Source organism: Rhineura floridana, chromosome 3 (genome assembly GCF_030035675.1).
Source record: "Rhineura floridana isolate rRhiFlo1 chromosome 3, rRhiFlo1.hap2, whole genome shotgun sequence".
In the NCBI taxonomy this organism is placed as follows: Eukaryota; Metazoa; Chordata; class Lepidosauria; order Squamata; family Rhineuridae; genus Rhineura; species Rhineura floridana.
This window is the reverse complement of record NC_084482.1, coordinates 208,528,448-208,549,936: the sequence shown is the minus strand read 5'-3', so window position 1 is coordinate 208,549,936 and position 21,489 is coordinate 208,528,448. Positions and strand designations below refer to the sequence as shown.

Sequence of the window (21,489 nt, the reverse complement as noted above, 5' to 3'; positions counted from 1 at the left end):
CATTTTGCACCAGCTGCAGCTTCCGGACCAACCTCAAGGGCAGCCCCACATGGAACACATTACAGTAATCCAGCCTGGAAGTTAACAGAGCAGGCAATTGATCAATTACTCGTCTATCTTTTTTCTTCCCTTTTCTTTGTATGTTATTACACAGTCTCATGGGGCAGAGAAAAACACAGCACATCTCCATCCAGCTGCACTCTACCACCATTATGTGCATGTCTCACTAACTAGGATTCGCTTTTAAGAGGAGGGCAAAAAGGAAACTGCTGTTGGTGTATGTTGTAAGAGCTCCTGAAAGGGTCAGTCCAAGAGGCCGCCTCCTTATGGGGTGAGGGTCTCTCCCTTGCACTGTCGGCCGCTCCAGCCTTTTCTCTCGCTTCATAGCTGGCACTGCAATCTAGACTTCTCCCCACCATTGGGGTCTCCCAAACCCCCTCCTCACTGTCTTCCCTTGCAGTTCCTCCTGTGCACCCTCCCCAGCGGCCCTGGGACTCTCCTTCACCCCAATCCACAACAAGGTGTGTGTGAGACGGCACTGATGCGTAGATGTATGTTGCTTAAGGTCAATAGGGTTTGGCTGAGTGAGTGAGATAGGGAGTATTTGCGTATGAATGATGATTGGTCAAGAGAGTGCAGGTCTTGAGTGAGACAGGGAATTGATTTCATAGGGACGGGGGATGGGGAGTGATATTATTATTACTATTAGTAGTAGTAGTGGTGGTAGTATTTCTACCCCACCCTTTCTCCCGAAGGAGCCCTGGGCAGCAAACATAAACAAAACCATTTAACCAAAAGGAGAAAAATGTATTAAAAACAGTTCAAAATATTCCAAGGCCCAAAGGCAATTAATTAAAAACATTCAAAACAACACAGTTTAAAACATCCTAAAACAGAGGTGAAACCATTCCTTCATGGGTGACCTTCAGCATCTGACAGGAGACAGATGGGGCTGAGTGACAGTCAGAGGCTGTCAGGGTCTGGCTTAGAGATGGATGGAGCCGGCGTAGGGTCAGGTCCAGTTAGGACTGTGGCGCCTCCCTGGGCTATTCTGATCAAATGGATCAGTGATGATCTCTTTTGTTTCCGTCCTCCCGTGCCTCACGCTCGGTTCCTGAGCAGGGAGGGAGGAAAATAGAGCATCACGTCAAGAGTCCACCCAAAAACTCACATCTGGACCTCCGAGGGGAAGGTCCTGGCGGCAGCAAAGCACGGGGGTGTTGGGAGGTGTTGCCCGTGGTGGCAGAGGCTTGCAAGGCCAGGACATTTGGTCTTTGAAAGGGAGCAGGGATGCCACCGGGGGCTCACCAGACCCCAGAAGGAGCCACCGAGGCTGCAGCCCTTGAGGGGGAGACAGCCGGAAGCCACTCTCCTCCCAGGCAGGAAGTGATGTGACAGGGAAGGACATTTCCTGTGAAGGGCACAGATGTTCCCCTCCCTCTCTACGAATCTAGTTTCATTCATTTTAACTATTAGAAAAAAGATGCGCTGCACAGAGCAAAGGAACACAGCAAGCTCCTGTGTACTGAGTTGGACCATTGGCCAATCTAGCTCAGTTTGGTCTACTCTGACTGGCAGCAGCTCTTCAGGGTTTCAGGCAGGAAGTCTCTCCCAGCCCTACCTGGAGATGCCCGTGGGGGTTGAACCTGGGACTTTCTGCATTCAAGGCAGATGATCTACCTGCAGAGATAAGGCCTTTCCCCGAGATTTTTTTTAATTCAGGTTGTTGTCTAAATACAGCTAAAATCAATTCAAGGGCACCGCTTTTCTGGTTTTGCAAAAAAAAGGAATGAAGAGATCCAGGGCAGAGCTAGGCGATCCAGTAATCATGAAGCTACCTCTGTTGCTGTTTAAACAGCTCTTCATTTAGAACCACAGGATTGGAATCTTACTTTACCTGTAAGGGAAGGCACCACAGCTCAGTTGGGAAACCACCTGTTTTGCATGCAAAAGGTCCTTGGTTCAATCCAGCATCTCCAGGGAGGGTTTCAAGCATGTTCTGTATGAAACCCTGGAGAGTCACTATGAGGCCCTGCAAAGCCAAGAGTGTGGGCTGAGAGTGGGAATGGAGGAGGAGGGGAAAGATCCAATCGGCACTAAGGAAAAGATACTGGACTTCACCATAATCTTGAAGATGACTGGAATCTTAAGACCAAATCAGTGCAGCTAGTTTTCTCTTAGAAAGGGTTAAACTCACTTTAAAAACAACAACTCAGACCTCCACAGGAGGACAAGTGTCATTCCCACTATGTGGCTTTGCTACAATGCCTAACAGGATGCTGTGAACGCCTGAAAAACCAGCTGCTTCCTCCTAGTAGGAAGGAATACAATGCTAGAATAATATTTATAGCAAACGCACAGTTGTGCAGAAGCATATGGAAACATTCCAAAAAGTAAAGTAAAAGTAAAATTTAATTTTTGTGTCGCCTATCTGGCCGAAGCCACTCTAGGCGACGTACACATTGAAATTGATAAAATACAATATAAATACAGAATAAAATACAATGCAGTCAACCATAACCATTTTAAATAGCAGCGGTATAGAACAATGTAGGGCAATCAATAAACAATTAAAACAATCATAGAAAAATTAGCCTACCCCAGGCATCCCGAAGGTCTGTCCAAACAGCCAGGTTTTTTTTTTTTTCAATTAATTTTTATTCAAATTTTCAAAACCAAAACAATACAAAAAGAAAAAACACAAATCAATAACTAATACAATAAAAAAAGAAAAAAACATATAAAGTATTGACTTCTGATTTATCATAGTTCAGCTATAAATCTATAATATATAACAAACCTGTCTCTTAATAGATTATAGAATCACCTTCCTCCAACGGTTATCTTAATTGGTTTCAAATCTCATTAACATCATATCATTTTATTCTTCCACAAAAAGTCAAAGAGAAGTTTCCATTCCTTGACAGGTTTATCTAGAAAAAAAATTGATGGACATATATCTCAAAGAGCCAGGTTTTTAAGGCTCTGCGAAATGTATCCAGGGAAGGGGCATGACGGAGATCGAACAGGAGGGAGTTCCAGAGAGTGGGGGCTCCCACTGAGAATGCCCTCTCTCTAGTCCCCACCAACCTAGCTGTTTTCGTTGGTGGGACTGAGAGAAGGCAGTATCAATAATAAATGGCATGAATGTATGTGCATAGAGGGCTTCAGACATTTATACGTATGAGAAAGAGGAAATATACAGCAAATATACTGTTATGAGTTTTCGGGGGGTTGGGATGGATGATCCCTGCGAGTCACCTTTCCACCCCCTGATTTCCTGTGCCTTGAAATGAGGGACTCACTGTGCTGGTCAGATGAGTCTCTCCTTTGTTAAACAGAGTAGCCAGGTAGGATAATGGGTCTATCAGTTGCCCAGCAACTGCGGAATAGGCCAGGAAGATCCTTTTGTCATTGAAACTCTTCAGGAGAGCCTCCCCCCCCCTTCCTGGCCACTAGCAGAGGTTTGCATTTTTAGTTGTGTCTAGAGAATGGCTGGGGCTGCAGGCAGAGAGGCTATCTCTCTGCACCATGACTTTAGAATGCCTCCTGCAACCCAGATGGAAAAGCTGGATATTGGACTGTTGATGCCTTGAATCCCCCCTCCCATCTTAAGCTCAGGTTGGAATGTGTGTAAATAAATAAACCATACTTCAAAAAGACACCGCAGTCTCCGCTGACCTTCTTCCCAAAGGAAACCAAACCCTGGATGAGCACAGGGACCCCTGAAATCTCACCGCTTGGAGATTGGGGAGGAACGCAACAATGCTTTAATTCGTGTCAGTACCTGCCACTTGTGAAAAAGGGATGGGAAAGTAATCCTGAAGCAAGAATGACCCATCTTGCAAAAAATGAGAACAGCTAAGAAAATGAAATCTCCACAGAAGAATGGAGATCCAGCAGGAGAACTCAGAAATAAGGAATTTCTCGAGCCTCAAATCATTCTTATGGGCACCCCCATCACTGAGCACTGAGAGGCATCAGGGGTACCAGCAGATGCCTCTGTTTTCTTCTCAGTAGAATGAAGGTCGCTGGAGGCGACGGTGTCTTTGGGATACATGATTTTAATTACCATGATATTAGATACAGGCTCAGTAGGTGTAAGGGCTCACAGCATTCCCAGATCCTGCTCCATTAGGTTTCAAGACGGCCCTCAAAGCCATTGCTTTGGACTCAGCACTGGGAACACGTCCAGCCTCCCTCTCCCATCTCCAGCTCAAGGCAAGAGTAGGCAAGACTGGTCCCCAGCCTCTTGTTCTCCAACACTCAGGATGCCATTCCCTCCAGCCAGGGGAGCGGGAAAGGCCTGTGCTCTTCTCCTGGAAGTGTCGCCAGCTATTTATTTATTTTATTTATTTAATTTAATTTATATACCGCCCTAAGCCCGAAGGCTCTCTGGGTGGTGTACATAAAAGATAAAACAAGCACAGTGTATAAATACAATAAATACAATAAATCAAGAACCAATAACAAACAAACAATAAAAGAACCAAACAACGTCCAGAATACAAGATAATAGTGAAATACTGTTAAAATACACTTTAAAATTCCTGGGAGTATAAAAAGGTTTTCACCTGGCGCCAAAAAGATAGTAGCGTCGGTGCCAGGCGCACCTCATCAAGGAAACTGTTCCACAGTTCGGGGGCCACCACTGAAAAGGCCCTAGTTCTAGTCACCACCCTCCGAGCTTCTCGATGGGATGACACTCGGAGGAGGGCCTTAGATGTTGAGCGAAGTGTACGGGTAGGTTCATATTGGGAGAGGCATTCCACCAGGTATTGCGGTCCCATGCCGTGTAGGGCTTTATAGGTCAAAACCAGCACTTTGAATCTAGCCCGGAAACAAATAGAAAGCCAGTGCAGACGGGCCAGAACAGGTGTTATATGAGCGGACCTTCTGGTCCGCGTCAGCAATCTGGCCGCTGCATTCTGGACTAGCTGTAGTTTCCGAACAGTCTTCAAGGGCAGCCCAACATAGAGCGCATTGCAGTAGTCCAATCTAGAAGTTACCAGAGCATGAACAACTGAGGCGAGGTCGTCACTGTCCAGATAGGGACGTAGCTGGGCTACCAATCAAAGATGGTAAAAAGCATTCCGTGCCACCGAGGCCACCTGGGCCTCAAGAGACAAGGAAGGATCGAAAAGAACTCCCAAGCTACGAACCTGTTCCTTCAAGGGGAGTGTAACCCCATCAAGAACAGGATGAACATCCACCATCTGGGCAGAGAAGGCACTCACCAACAGCGTCTCAGTCTTGTCTGGATTGAGCTTCAGTCTGTTAGCTCCCATCCAGTCCATTATCGCGGCCAGGCAACGGTTTAGCACGTTAACAGCCTCACCTGAAGAAGATGAAAAGGAGAAATAGAGCTGCGTGTCATCAGCGTACTGATGACAACGCACCCCAAAACTCCTGATGACCACACCCAGCGGCTTCATGTAGATGTTAAAAAGCATGGGAGACAGTACCGATCCCTGCGGGACTCCACAATGGAGAGTCCAGGGTATCGAGCAATGTTCCCCAAGCACTACCTTCTGGTGACGACCCACCAAGTAGGAGCGGAGCCACTGCCAAGCAGTACCCCCAACTCCCAACTCCGTGAGTCTTCCCAGAAGGATACCATGGTCGATGGTATCAAAAGCAGCTGAGAGATCAAGGAGAATCAACAGAGTCACACTCCCCCTGTCCCTCTCCCAACAAAGGTCATCGTACAGGGCGACCAAGGCTGTTTCAGTGCCAAAACCGGGCCTAAAACCGGATTGAAATGGATCAAGATAATCAGTGTCATCCAAGAGCCCCTGGAGCTGGCCGGCAACCACCCGTTCCAGCACCTTGCCCAAGAACGGAACATTCGCCACAGGTCTATAGTTGTTCAGGTTATCTGGGTCCAAAGAGGGTTTCTTCAGGAGCGGTCTCACTACCGCCTCTTTTAGGCAGTCAGGGACCACTCCCTCTCTCAAAGAGGCGTTATCTCCTTGGCCCAGCCGGCGGTTCCAGTCCTGCCAGCTTTCACCAGCCAAGAGGGGCAAGGGTCCAGCACAGATGTGGTCACCCGCACCAGTCCATGTCTACGGCAGCACACCCCTGGTTAACAGACTTGGCTGGGGCCATGAACTGAACAAAGAGTCATGACAGCTAAAGTGGTACTGTATAGGAGTGCATCAACTGTATCCTGTGGATGTGTCTTATGTTGGGAGGAAGTCAGTAGCTGGTACACACTACTTTAATTGCTTAGCTCCAAGTTTCCTTGTTCCAAGGCATCTTTTTTTTGAGAGAAGGGATATCTGGCCTTGAACTGTCCCTTCTTCAACACGAACAAACACACACTCAAAATTATCACCTCTACAGTCCTGTTGTACAGCACACCACACTGGCTGTCATGTGCCACAACTTTCTCTGCGTCTTTCACAGAGAAAATATATGTGTGTGTGTGTGGGTCCTTCTAAGATCTTCCCTAATATTACACAGGTTTTCAGTTAGACCACTAGATTTGTTTAAGATACAAAAAAACAATCCATCCCATTCCATAGTTGCTCTCCTCTTCTCTTGCTATTTTGATAGTTTCTCCACTATTGCTAACACTTTTATTTTTAAGCACTTGCCTTTACCTGGACCGATTTCCAGTTTAGATTTGTTTGAACCTTGCATCTGGGATACCAGACTGATCTCTCCTAACATGTCCAAAACCACCAGGTCCTGTCCCCTAGAATTCCATTCTGGCCATGTTCTGATTTTAAACTAAAAGACTATATACTTAGGACTGCTTTGGTAAGCGTTAGCCTCCTGGGTTCTGTTTAACCACCTTTTGCCCATTGGGGCACTTAAGGACTTCACTTGCACAAGCATTTATACGGATGCTCCGCTCTGTGAATTCTTGAATGAGAAGTGAGCTGCATCTTCTTACTGAAGCTAATACTTGTGTGCTGCCTTTCCAAGTTGAGCTCAAAAGAACTCACAACAATAGCAAACATGTACACATGAAAACTAATTAAAAAGCACACAATAAAAGCAAAATAAATACAACAAATGAATCAAAACAATATTTAAAAACTCACAAGATACAAATGAATTACATTCGATATACACTAGCAACACAAGTAAGAACATAAGAAGAAACTCTTGGATCAGGCTAACCAGAACCCCTGGGGAGCCCGCAAGCAGGACCCAAGTGCAAGAGCATTTCCCCCTCCTGAGGTTTCCAGTAACTGGTATTCATATCAGTATCATGTCAAGAAACAGAACAACCATTGATCAAGTTAACTAAAGTATATTCGGTCCCCTCCCATCTTTCACCGGGGAGATAAGTTTTGTACACTCAGCACATTAACATGGTTTTCCCTCTTTTGTGAATTCTTGGATGATGACATTGCTGTTTTGCTCTCTCAACAATTCAAGCATTATTTGACAATTTCTGTCTTGTATGAATTCCCTGATGGGAAGTGAGATATCTCTTGCAGCTCAAATTCTTTCCACATTCCAAACATTTATATAGTTTCTTCCCAGTGTGAATTCTTTGGTGGGAAGAAAGGTGAGAACTGGTTCTGAAGCTCTTTCCACACTCCAAGCATATATATGGTTTCTCCCCTGTATGAAGTCTTTCATGATTAGTGAGAGATGTCTTGCGACTGAAGCTCTTTCCACATTCCAAGCATGTATATGGTTTCTCCCCTGTATGAATTCTTTGATGATTAGTTAGACATGTCTTGTAATTGAAGCTCTTGTCACACTCTAAGCATTTATATGATTTCTCTCCAGTGTGAATGTTTTTATGGAAATGAAGTGCAGAATTGGAAGCAAAGCCCTTTCCGCATTCCATGCATTTATACGGGGTCTCCCCAGTATGAAGTCTTTGATGATTAGTGAGAGAGATCTTTTGACTGAAGCTCTTTCCACACTCCAAGCATTTATATGGTTTCTTCCCTGTATGAATTCTTTGATGATTAGTGAGAGATGTCTTGTGATTGAAGCTCTTTTCACACTCTAAGCATTTATATGGTTTCTCTCCAGTGTGGATGTTTTTATGGACATTAAGTGCAGAATTGGAAGGAAAGCCCTTTCCGCATTCCATGCATTTATACGGGGTCTCCCCAGTATGAGTTATTTGATGATAAATGAGACATGTCTTATGACTGAAGCTCTTTCCACACTCTAAGCATATATATGGTTTCTCCCCTGTATGAATTCTTTGATGATTAGTGAGAGATGTCTTGTGACTGAAACTCTTTCCACACTCCAAACATTTATATGGTTTCTCCCCAGTGTGAATTCTTTCATGGAATATAAGATTTCTCTTATCAATGAAGCTCTTTCCACATTCTAAACATTGATACAGTTTTTCCCCAGTATGAATTCTAGCATGGATAGTAAGTTTGTAACAGGAAGGAAAGTTCTTTCCACATTCCAAGCATTCATAGAGTTTCTTTTTGGTATGGGCTTTGCCATTTTTGTTAAAATTGAGACTTTTCCAATAACCAAAAGTATTACTTCTTTTGTTTCTTGCATCTGTTTTTTCTCGGACTGAAATCTCATGGCAGTCACTGCCCTGAGAAGGAGAGGATTCATCCCTTCTCTTCTCTTCAGCTTCAGTTTTCCTTCTCTGCTCTTCCGTCTTCTTAGATTGGTCTTTTTCAGATATCTCTTTCCCACCCAGTTCTCTCTTACTCTTGACTTTCCATTTGTCACCATCTGCAAGGAAGAGTGAAGCTGATAAGACACTGAGGAAAAAATTACATTACATAAAGAAATATTGAATTTCAAAACAGATATTGCGCTCCAATATGGAGCCTTACCAAGACAGGCCAGAGTACCACAATTCTCCTCCATGACTTCCTTGTGCAGAGCTCTCTGGTCAGGAGCCAGCAGGGCCCACTCCTCTTCCGTGAAATACACAGCCACATCCTCAAAGACCACTGGACCCTAAATGAGCAACAAAACATTTCCACCCCCTAGATAACATGAAGTTAAGGTGAGATGCCTGGTCACCGTTCTCAGGACTGGAACCTTCTTAAATGGCATTCACAGCTTTTCTTATGGGAAAATTTAAGAGAAGCACAGAGAAGGAGAGAGAGTCACTGAGGCCTGGGGGAGAGGAGGGGACAGTGGCACCCAGGCTGCCCCCAGCCTCTCCCCTATTGAGTCTTCCCCCTACCTGATCATGTGGAACAGCAGCAGCTTCTCCTACACCACAAAGAGAAGGTTTAGTAGGTCTTGCCGACATCATTCCATCACCTGTGAGAAACAAAATGTGCCCGGAAGCCTTTAGTATATGCTCATCTCAGAGGAGAAACAATGTTTGTCTAGCTGCACTTGGGTCTGATCTGTTGAGTGAGTTTCCACTGTTTATTCACAGTTTATATTTCAGTGGTCTGATAAAACATCTTTCCCCATTTGAGATCTTGGCCACAAATCAAAGTGCTGGTTCCCATATACAAAATTGTGATGGGATGTAAATAAGAGCATTTTTTCAGCTGTGGAGAAGGCTGGAGACAAGAGGAAAAGACTCAAAATCAAGAGAGACACCACATGGAGATACCCCCTTCACCCTTACCCAGCGGCCTCTGTCTGGTGTCCGATGAAGTCCTCTCTGCCTCGGAAAAATCAGTTCCTTTTCCTCCAAACAGACCCTTTTCCTGAAACAGCAATAAGAACATGAAAAGAGCCTGCTGGATCAGGCCAGTGGCCCACCTTATCCAGCATCCTGTTCACACAGTGGCCAACCAGATGCCCATGCAAAAATCATCTAACAAGGAAAAGGAATAGAAAAGGAATAACAAAGGCAAAATCCTTAGAGGTATTTGATATCAGGGGTAGCCAATATTGTGCCCTCCAGAACTTGGTGAATTCCAACTCACATCAACCACAGCCAATATGATGAATGGTCAGTGATGTTGGGAGTTTTACTATAACAGCATATATAGGGGGATATATATATATAAATATGGAGGGCACCACGGAGGCTATCCATGATCTAAATGAAACCCTCTCACCTGCCGCTCTTCCTGCTTCTTCTCCTCTGCCTGGCTCAGGAGGAATCCTTCGGCCAGGGCCACCGCCTGGGAAGTGGTCTCCGCTCCACATTCCCTCACCCAGCTCGCCGTCTTTGGTGAAAGGATCCTCAAGAACTGCTCCAGGATCACCAGGTCCAGCATCCGGTTCTTTGTGTGTCGCTCCGGCTTCAGCCACCGATGGCAAAGAAGATGGAGTTGACTGCAAGCCTCTCGGGGCCCCATGCCTTCCTCGTAGCGGAAATGCCTGAACTGCTGGGACTGGACATCTGAGAGGAGGCTGTTTTCCCCACAGAATTTCTCCCCACAGGTCCCAGTCTTGATGGCATCAGGGCCTTTTCCTGCTTCAAGGGCAGCAGAGTCTTGCTGATCCATCTTTGATCTGTAGGGGGAGATGAGGCTCATTTCCTTTGAAGGGCACAGATGCCCCTCTTCCCCTTCTCTTCCTCTCTAGGATTCTAGTTTCATTCATTTTAACCCTTAGAAGCTCAGGAAGCTGGATCATCTCTCAAAGCAGGGGCCGGAGTGCAGCAGCAGACTTAGAAGTGCAAGATCCATTCATGATAGTCACAGCACGGCCCCTGCCACCCTTCACAGCCATGTTCAACCTTCCAAGATTATGTTATTTATTGAATTTATATCCTGCCCTTCCTCACAAAGGAACCCAGGGCAGCAATACAATAAAACTGTGTTTTATTCAATAAAGATAAGCTTTCAGTCTCTGCGATTTATCAGTGAGTTGTTTGGACACCAGCTGTTTCCCCCTCCCCCACTTAGCTGGTGGCTTCTGTCACCTTGTAGTCTCCATTTGAGATCAGGTACTCCTTACAAGTTATTTTCTGCACATTCCACTATGTAGTAAAATGTTAACAAATCCTGTGGTATATGTCTCTACTCAGAGAAGCAAGTCTCTTGATGTTTAATGGGACTTATTTCCAAGAGAGTGGGTAGAGGACTATAGCCTAGGATTTTTTGTGAGGAAGGGGCATAGGAGGGTTCAAGGTGAGAGGGCCCCTTGTACACACCAACCTGGGAGTAAACACACTTGAACACAATCTGGATTTATGCATGCATCTCAACACACAACAGTCATGCCAGATTGGTTGAAGCCTGGAGGTATACTGAGGGGGGGTAGGGGGTGGAGGCAAAAACATGTCCCTTCCTTGATAAAGGTGCATTATTTTCAATAAAAGAAGCAAAATTTGATGCTATGACACAAGTACTAAGTCCTCCTTTGCAGCCATTTTACATCTCCTTCTAGATCTTCACAACAAGCCTGTGAGGTAGGCTGGGCTCAAGGGCACCAAAGGAGCTTCATGGCTGGGTGGGGATTTATTATGAAGTATTAATAAATAACCATAACAAAAGAATCAGTGCTTGATATTTAACTATTTAAATCTTGAATTTATCCCAGCATGAGCATCTAAACAGAATTTCTATAAAACTTCAATCACTTTCAACTCCCTCCATCTGAAATACAATGCCTGATTGTGCACTGAATGTAGCATTGTCAGTCTAAGATCAGCAGGTGACAGACCTACAGTAACACAACTCCCTCTCTCCAGCAGAAACAGCCAGACTCACAACCAGGTATATGCAACCACACACACACACACACTTCCCCCTCTCCCAACATATTTTTCTCTCTTTCCCTCCCTAACTCCTGGCCACTTTTTGGTTTTAAAATGAGAGATAATGTGTCTGTTAGCAATACACATTATCTCTCGCTGCTCCAAAAGGGTAAGGTTTCTAGAGGAGGTTTCTAGCTAATGCTTTAAAGCGGAGCGCTCTCTTCTCTCTCCCCCCTCTCTCTTACACACACAAATCTGTTGCATGGGATTTCTGATGACCTTCCTACAGTTGTTATTGAGACTTTTGAGTAAGCATGCATAGGAATGGGCTGTAAGGCTGCAATCCAAGGCACATTTACTTAGGTGTAAGTCCCCACTGAACAAAAGCGCTCTCTCTCTCTACACACACACACTATACACATACACAACCCCCCTTTCAGAAACCTCCATGGTAGACTGTGGGAATGCTGTGGACATAATATAATTTGACTTCAGCAAAGCTAGCTGAATGCCGCCTGGATGGAACAACTTTCAGGTGGATCCACAGTTCGCTCCAGAATCGTACTCAAGAGTGCTTATCAATGGTTCCTTCTCAGACTGGGGGGTGATAAGGAGCGGGGTACAGCAGGGCTTGGTTCTGGGCCCAGTGCTCTTCAACATTGTTATTAATGACTTACATAAGAAGGTGCAGGAATGCTTATTAAGTTTGCCAATGATGCAAAACTGGGGGGGGGGGATAGCTAATACCTTGGAAGACAGATACAAAATTCAAAGGGATTTTGATAGGCTGTGAAAACAACAGAATTAAATTTAACAGGGACAAGTGCAAAGTTCTACACCTAGGAAAAAGAAACGAAATGCACAGTTATAAGATGGGGGATCTTTGGCTCAGCAATACGACATGCGAGAAGGATCTTGGGGTTGTTGTTGATCACAAGATGAATATAAGGCCAACAATGTGATGTAGTTGCAAAAAAGGAAAATGCTCTTTTTCACTGCATTAACAGAAGTATAGTTTCCAAATTGCAAGAAGTATTGGTTCTCCTCTATTTGGCCCTGGTTAGGCCTCATCTTGAGTATTGCATCCAGTTTGGGACACCACACTTTAAGAAGGTTGCAGACAAACTGGAACGGGTTCAGAGAAAGGCAACGAGGATGATCAGGGGACTGGAAGCAAAGCTCTATGAGGAGAGACTGAAAGAACTGGGCATGTTTAGCCTGGAGAAGACTGAAGGGAGATGACAGCACTTCAAATACTTGAAAGGTTGTCACACAGAGGAGGGCCAGGATCTCTTCTCCATCGTCCCAGAGTGCAGGTCAGGTAATAGTGGTCTCAAGTTACAGGAAGCCAGATTTCAACTAAACATCAGGAAAAACATCCTAACTGTTAAAGCGGTAGGACAATGGAACCAATTCCCTAGGGAGCAGGTGGGCTCTCCAACACTGGAGGCATTCAAGGGGCAGCTGGACAGCCACGTTTCTGGGATGCTTTACTTTGGATTCCTGCACTGAGCAGGGGGTTGGACTCGATGGCCTTATAGGCCCCTTCCAACTCTCTGATTCTATGATTCCTCCCTGGGTAGGGTTTATTGATTGATTGATTGATTATATTTGTATACCGCCCCATAGCCAAAGCTCTCTGGGTGATTTACAACAATTAGAACATTAAAAATTTAAAACAAACATACAAATTTAAAAACACATATTTAAAAGCCAATTAAAACCGAAAAAACAGAAGTGGTTGCACGAACCTGTCCAAGCACCTTGTCAAAGTCCTCAAGCTGTACCAACTGAAACTCATCCAAGAAATCAGGTTGCCATATTCCAATTCCACAAATCCGGGCAGACTGATTTGCATGTTATACAAACTATAGATTATTTGCATAATTTGCATATTATGTAAACCATGTCCTAATTAGGCAAATTAATCATATTAAAGGTTGCATTGTCCAGTTGTTTTGTTTTTGTGCCTAGCAATTACCACCAAAAAGTGGGGGACGATGTGAAGATTTTTTAAAAATCCTTCATTTTCAACCTTAAATGCCTATTATGGAATATTTATTTATTAAGAGGATTGATATCCTGCCTTTCCACTGTTAAAAACGGAGTTCAGGGCAGCTTACAAACATAGTAAAAACAATAAAAATGCACAATCAATGTAAAAACAATACAAACACAACAAACATAAAACAAGCCAATGCAGCACTATAAAAATTGTACATTTACTGCAGATATAAACCAAGATTTCAATATCATCAGTTCTGTCAGTCATCTTATCTGAAGGAAGCATGTCTGAGCATGTAAGAAGTGTCTTTAGTACACTGATTCTCACATATCCGATCAGACAAAGGGGAAATGCAGCCTTCTATGATAAAGGCTGGAACATGGTGAAGACCTGGGTGCTGGCACCTCTTTTTTTTAAAAGAAAATAAAAATGCAGTGAATTCTAGAGACCTGGCAAGCTGTGGCAGCGTTAGACAGGGTAGCTGTTCCATTCCTATTAGTCTTAAGGGGGGGGAAGGTTACACCCCCCACTGCATTGAATATATGCACAGAGAGAGGGAGCGCCTCTGTGTGTATGTATATATATACATGTGTGTAGGTATATGTGCGTGCACACACACACACACACACACACACACACACACACACACATCTCCATCCCTGGGGAGATGGAAGTAGGGTGATCTTTGGTGGAGAGATGCCTGCCAGTCATTTTGAAGAAGGGTATGTATCAAAAACTACTTTTTAGTCTTTTCTGAATTGCTGAACAGAGGCCCTGTCAGGCAACAGGGTGAGTGAGGCAGCATTCCAATGCAACTTTACTTAGGAGTAAGCACCATTTAACAAGGTGGATGCAGGGCCGAAAATTGCAAATGCTAGTATCACTGCCTTTTCTACAGAGAGGTTTGCTTTTGTATCTTGTATCTGTTCAGGGGAGGAAGTGTTTGGGGGAATCAAACCCTTTTATTCCATCCTCCATGATGACAGGCAGACCCTCCCATTGCATTCACCACTTAAGACACGTATCCTGAGAAAGAGGCAACTGAGATGAAAGCTGCTTCTCCTTGCTGACTAAACCAGAAAGTCTATGGGCAAGGGGTGGAGCTGCATGTGTCCATCAAATGGGCACGTGCAGGTTTCTAAACTGCTAGATTCTGCAGATGCAGCAGGCAAGCAGACTAAAATTCTTGATTTTTCCAGGACAACTGTGGTGTCCCTCATTGGCTAAGAACAATGGAAGGCAGAAATTAGGGTTGCCAGGTCAGAAGCATCCAAAACCCTGAGATTTCATGGGTGGGCCTGAGTGATGTCACTGGGATGGGCCCTAGTGCTGTCATTAAACATGATACATTAAGCATCAATCACAGTTGCTTGGAGTGTACAATTTAAAAAATTGATTTTTTCCTCTGCATTTTAAGTGTGCCCTTCTTCCTTGGGGTAGTCATGGTTCTCTGTTGTTTTCATCCTGAGGGGAGGATTGGCTGACAGATGGTGAGTAGCACATGGTCACCCAGTATACTTTATAGCTCATTTCCATTTTGAAAAATTAATTAAAATGATTTACATGTACGCAAAGTTGATTAAGTAGATCAACACATTTAAAGCACATCCAACTCACATTTAAAGCTCATGACTTTCCCTAAGGAATCCTGGGAAGTTTAGTTTCCCCCTCACAGTTAAAGTTATCAACACCCTTAACAAACTAAAATTGATTCTGTGGTGGGATTCATGTGCTTCAAATGTGTGTTGAATGTGCTATAAATGAATGGTGTGGATCTGCCCTAGGTATGATGTGCATTCAAGAATGAATTGCAAAGAACAATTTTAAAAGATACTTTTTTAAACGGGGAGAGTTGTAGCTCATCGGTAGGGCATATGCTTTGCATACAAGGTCCAAAATTCAATTCCTGGAAAATACTATTGCCTGGAATCCTGGAGAGCCAATGCTAGTCCATGTCATGAGTACTGAGGTAGATGGTACGAAATGGCCTGAGTCAGAATAAGGCAGATTCCTTGGTTCCTAAAAGTGAGAAGAGACTCAAGGGCCACAGTGACTCCAACATTTATTTATGTATTTTTATTTACAACATTTATATACCGCTTTATTGTAAAAAATCTCAAAGCGGTTTACAGAAAGAATTAAAACAATAAAATTATTGGTAAAAGTGTTAAGGACAGATATTTAAAAACATTCAAAATAATAAAACGAACAATGAGTTAAAAACAGATTTAAAAACACAATAGCTTCCACATGCCTGGAGAGGCTTGCCTCAAGAAAACTGATTTTAGCAGGTGCTGAAAAGAGGTGTCTGCCTAATGTCAATAGGCAAGGAGTTCCAAAGCGTAGGTGCTGCCACTTTACAGGACTGATTTCTTACAAGAGCAGAACAAACACTATGTGGCACCCATAACATGGGAAGCACAGCTTGAACTTGGCCTGGTAGCAAATCAACAACCAATGCAGATTTCAGAACAGAGGTGTGATGTGCTGATAGGATCTCACTCATGTCAGCAATTGTGCTGCAGCATTCTGCGTTAACTGCAGTCCCCAGGTCAGGTTGCGCTGCATGGGGATTTCTGTGACCTTGGCTGACTGGCTGCTAGGATTTTTTTAGTTTGGGTTTTTGCTTATGAATCCTGACTGGTTGTGGGATGCTGAGTTTTCTGCCTTACTCATAAGAATCTTGTTGTGGTTGGTATGGTATTGCATTTAGGAAAGTGATACTGCCTTTTGTGTTGTTTTTTCTATTTACATTTCACTTACCTTTAACCTCACTCCATTACAGCCATAGAAGCAACAGCAGTGGTTCCATGTGCTCAAGTCAACCCCCTTAAACCCACTGATGATGCACCTTGTCGGTTGCATGACAGTTTGTTTCTTGCCCAATAGTGGTAAAAAAGAATTCGCATATTTGGAAGTGTGGCTACAACTGTTGTTCCCAAGCTGCTGCCTATGAAAGTAGACCAAACCATGCGTGTTTTCTCTCTGTCCATTATTGCTCACTGGAACTGGGTTGGCTGTCAAAGTGAGTTTATAGCAGTCCACAGGGTAGACAGAAAGGGTAGAGAATCTTCTTACTCTTACTCATTTCTCAGACGTCTTTTTGAAGGGTCAAATCTGTTAAGAATTTTGGAGCAGCCATGTTAAAAAATAGCGGCAGGGCAGGACACTGCAGGCAGGAGGTTGCCAACCCTGCTTGGATATGGATGTCTTTGCAGAGGATCCCTAGTCAAGGTTTGCCAACAGCACAATCCATACTAGATCTACTCAGAGGTAAGTCCTGTTGACTTCTATGGTGCTTAGTCCCTTAGTAAGTGTGTTTAGAATTGCAGCCTTCGGGGGCATCCATCTTTACTCTCAATGCTCCAGTCTAACATCTCCACAACACTAGGCTCCTTTCTTCCTACAGTGGCCTTCTGGTGATGGCCTGGCCTGAAGGCACTTAAACCCTTCTTGCCGAAAGCAAGTAGGCTAGATTAAATGTTCCCTACCCAGGCTCCATCTTTTAGCTAAAATGTCTAGCTTAATTTCCAGTCAGATATTTTTTTTAATTGTACGCTCCAAGCAACTGTGATTGATGCTTAATGTATCATGCTTAATGACATCACTGGGGCCCGCCCTGTGACATCACTTTGGCCTGCCCCATGACATCACTGGGGCCCCGCCCCTAAAATCTCAGGTTTTGGGATGCTTCTGACCTGGCAACCCTAGTGTGCACATCTTGCTAACTAGGATTAGTTTTTAAGGGGAGTGGTCTGCTCCCTAATGGTGGATGTTGTGATGGGGATCCCGAAAGGGTCACTCCAAGAGGCCACCTCATGGGGTGAGGGTCTGTCCCTGGCCCTTGTCCACCGCTCCAGCCTTTTCAATCTGGGCATCTCCTCCCCCCGCAGGGGTCTCCCAGCCCCCTCGCCTTGCAGCTCCTCCTCTGCACCCTCCCCAGCAGCCCTGGGACTCCCCTTCCCCCAATGCACAAGGGGGGCTTACCAGACCCCAGAAGGGGCCACTGAGGCTGCATCCCTTGGGAGAGAGAGAGGGAGAGACAGGAGCCGCTTTGCTCCCAGACAAGATCCAGGCAGAAAGTGACGTGCAGGAAAGGGGAGGCTCATTTCCCTTGAAGGGCACACATGATCCCTTCCGCCTTCCCTTCCTCTCTAGGCATCTCGGCCCATTCATTTTAACCCTTAAAGAGGCCAGGCACCAGGCCATCTTTCAAAGCAGCAGCTAAGGAGGAAGGATGCCTTGTACAGAGATCATAGGATGACGCTGAAGTTGGTTCCCAGTTACCAGTTCCTTATTTGCTTGAAAGTTCAAAACACTAAAAAAGAAGAAAACTTGAGAGCTACAACAGTGTCAAGCCTAAGTTAACATGTCTTGGAACCCCAAAATATATGTTGGGATACCCCTTGTATATCACTGTGATCTGGGACTCTCCCTGTGAAGAATAACAACAAATTTATTCAGTCAAAATCATCAGGCTTCTAAAATGGTCATAAATGCATAATGCTATCATAAAATCATAAACAATAAGTGAGGGAGGGTGCCCACCCCAAAATCTGCTCTGGGCCAGGACAAATCATACACCCCAGGAAAGGGGAGGGTGTCCTCTACGAGATGCCACTGCTTCCCACCTGGCCCAGGGCACCTGCTGGGTGCAGGGCACGGATGAGCAAGTGGGGCAGCAAGCGAGTGGGCAAGCAGGCAGCTCCCTCCCTGCGATCCGCAGCAGGGACCATAAGGAGGGGGCCTTCAGGGGTCCCTGGGGCCACAGGGCCCTCAGTCAGGGCCCAACCTGGCCGCCCTTTGGCTCTGTCCCCGGAGGCACCCTCAGTTACTTATTTTTTTCTGGATGGTTTTTGCTGTTTTGGTTTGTGTAGATGCTCTTATCAGTGCCCTGCACCAAGCAGGCCAGGCAGGATGTACTGGCATTTCATAGGGGACACCGTCACTTTCCTAGGGTGTATGAATTGCCCTGGCCCAGAGCAGTTTGTGGGGTGGGCACCACCAGTTACTTATTTTTTTCTGCCGCTTTTTGTCCATTTTGGTTGTGCGTAAATGCCCTTATCTGTGCCCTGAGCCCAGCAGATGCCCAGGGGCAGGAGGGATGCACTGGCATCTTGTCTCTCCCAGCTTTACCTTGAGATGCCCTTGGGGGTTGAACCTGGGACCTTCTGCGTGCAATGCAGATGCTCTGCCACTGAGCTTTGGCCTTTCCCCAATATTCCCCCCCCAGCTTCTTTAATACAGCTAAATTTAAGGGGACTTCCTGCCTTGCAGAGGAAAGGACTGAACTGGTCCGGCACCGTTCAAGGTGAACCAGTAGTCTGCCTCTGCATGAGGCAGCTTTCTTTCTCTTAAACAGCTCTTCATTTACAACCATGAGGACTGGAATCTTGCTTTATCTTTAAGGGAACGGCCTACAGCTCAGTTCAAAGGGTCGCCATAGTTGGGGATCGACTTGAAGGCAGTCCATTTCCATTTTCAAACATGATTGCATACAAATAAATCCCACTGAACTCAAAAAATATGCAAATGATCAAACCCACCCTCACTTCTCTTCCCCCCTATCCCCTCCCTCTTGCTCCTTCCCTCCCCCTTCCTTTGCACATCCCTCTCCATCCCCCTCTTCCCCTTCCCCCTCCCCATGGTCAGTTTTACCTATCTTAAGCATGATTGCATGGAAGTAAATACCATTGAACTCTATAAGCATGCAAATAATCAAACTGCCCTCCACTCCCACTTCCTTTGTCCCTACAATACGCTCCTTCCCCTCCCCCTCCCCCCCCATGGTCAGTTTTTCCTATCCTAGCCAAGATTGCATAGGGGTAAATCCCATTGAACTCAGTAAGCATGCAAATGATCAGACCTGCTTTTCCCCTCCTTCCCCTCTCCTCTCCCTTCCTCCTCCCCTCCCCTCTTCCTTCTTCCTCCTCCCCTGCCCACTCCAGCCCTCCCTCAGTTTTACCTATCCTAAGCATGATTGCATGGCAGTAATTGGCACTGAATTCAATAAACATGCAAATGATCAAACCTGTCCTCCACCCCTCCCCCTCCTGCCTGCTCCCCTCCCAGTCCTCCCCTATGTGTTTCCTTCCCTCCCTCCTCCTCCTTCTCCCCTCCCCATCCTCTGGGGTCAGTTTCACCTATCTTAAGCATGATTGCAGGGGAGTAAATCCCATTGAACTCAATAAGCATGCAAATGATCAATCCGTTCTCAGCAAACTTGCACAGGATCCCATTTCTTACCTCCCAGATTAAAAAGCAGGGAAATTCACTAATAGGCAAAAAAACCTTGCGGTTTAAAAACGTACCTATAGCCCACAGATATTTCTATCAAACTTTAAAAAGCAGGGAAATTGGGCAGCTATAGTGAATGCACCAGGGGAACAGGAGACCTGAACTCCTTCCTCTCTGAGATATTGTACTGCCCTACAAACTGGCCAAAATGCAAACACAATTTGGGTTGGTCTTTCACAGTCCAATCCACTTGCTGTGTAGCTTCGAAGAATTTGGTAACATGTGCCTCTGAGGATATGGTGAGTGGTGGCAACACCTGCAATCAGCCCAAATAATAGAAAGAAGACATGTGCTGTGCTGATCTTGTTTTAGCAGGGAGGAAGCAACATTATTAAGACAGTTGATATAGTTCAGATGGTCACTTTGAATATGTCCGATTTCCTTTGCACTTTTAGGGAAGTTTCCTATAGGAAATCATTTTCTTTTGTTTCTATTTCTGTGAATATGTGAAGTACAGCAACACTTTGCAAAATGTACACTAAAAAAAACTCCAAACTTAATTGTGGAATAATGGCACTGGCTTCTGCAGAATAGTCTCCAGTGGACCTCAGGAGCATCTCAATTTGTACAAGATAAAACAGGGGGAGGTGAAATATATTTTAGCAAAATGCAAGGTGTGCTCTATGTTTTTAATTGACTGCGCCCACCTTACCTTAAATGAAGTGGTTTAAACATAGCAGGCTGAAAACATGCATCCTCTTTTTTCCAACAGCTAGAGTCATTGCTGAAGTAGCAACATATTGGAATCAATCTGATTTTACATCAAACTGCAGGTCCAAATTCCACTGTTAATGCACCCAAAATAGAAATAGAACATAACCTCCAATTTGAAACAGAAAAAAATGCTGTCTTCATCATCATATGACACTGACCAAGAAAAAAGCTTTGAAATAAATAAAAATAAATTTGACACAGATTTCTAGGATGAATAATGAGGGAAATAAACTTTTCTAATTTAGATTCTCTGTAGAAACATTAGTAACTCAGGAAAGAAGCAAAGTAAGAGAAACACCAACAAACATACAAAAATATAATTCTCTATCTTTGGAGATGGCAGCTGTTGCCAACACTCACCATATGTTCAGAGGCTCAGACCAATTTGTAGGGCAGACAATATCTCAGAGAGGAGGTCAGGTCTCCTGCTCCCCTGGTGCATTCACTATAGCTGCTCAATTTCCCTGCTTTTAGTTTGATAGAAATAGCTGTGGGCTATAGGTACGTTCTTAAACCGCAAGGTTTTTTGCCTATTAGTGAACATACTTGAATTCGTGTCAGTACCTGCCACTTGTGAAACAACAGGGACAGAAAGTAATCCTGAAGCAGGAACGACCCATCTTGCAAAAAAAAAATGAGAACAGCTAAGAAAATGAAATCTCCACAGAAGAATGGAGATCCAGCAGGAGAACTCAGAAACAAGGAATTTCTCGAGCCTCAAATCATTCTTATGGGCACCCCCATCACTGAGCACTGAGAGGCATCAGGGGTACCAGCAGATGCCTCTGTTTTCTTCTCGGTAGAATAAAGGTCGCTGGAGGCGACGGTGTCTTTCGGATACATGATTTTAATTACCATGATATTAGATACAGGCTCAGTAGGTGGAGGGACTCACAGCATT

The 21,489-nt window shown here is 44.8% G+C and overlaps 1 protein-coding gene across 1 annotated transcript; it reads right to left on the bottom strand.

Annotated features, from left to right (window-relative positions):
* Positions 1-7,024: 7,024 nt before the first annotated feature.
* Positions 7,025-17,641, bottom strand: LOC133381371 (zinc finger protein ZFP2-like). Its single transcript, XM_061620419.1, has 7 exons — positions 17,565-17,641; positions 13,324-13,419; positions 9,984-10,383; positions 9,545-9,626; positions 9,146-9,225; positions 8,787-8,913; positions 7,025-8,682 (listed from the first exon to the last, which is right to left on the bottom strand). The coding sequence occupies exons 2-7, from the start codon at positions 13,371-13,373 to the stop codon at positions 7,388-7,390; spliced, it is 2,034 nt and encodes a 677-aa protein (XP_061476403.1). The 5' UTR covers positions 13,374-13,419; positions 17,565-17,641; the 3' UTR covers positions 7,025-7,387.
* Positions 17,642-21,489: the final 3,848 nt, after the last annotated feature.

What these genes read in the sequence shown, in the direction of transcription:
- LOC133381371 (XM_061620419.1), bottom strand. Translation starts at nt 13,373, where the DNA reads ATGAGTTTCAGTTGGTACAGCTTGAGGACTTTGACAAGGTGCTTGGAC. An exon ending in CACCAGACAGAGGCCGCTGG is followed by an intron (nt 9,226 to 9,544) that starts GTAAGGGTGAAG and finishes TGTTTCTCACAG; the next exon opens with GTGATGGAATGATGTCGGCA. An exon ending in CTGCTGTTCCACATGATCAG is followed by an intron (nt 8,914 to 9,145) that starts GTAGGGGGAAGA and finishes TTGCTCATTTAG; the next exon opens with GGTCCAGTGGTCTTTGAGGA.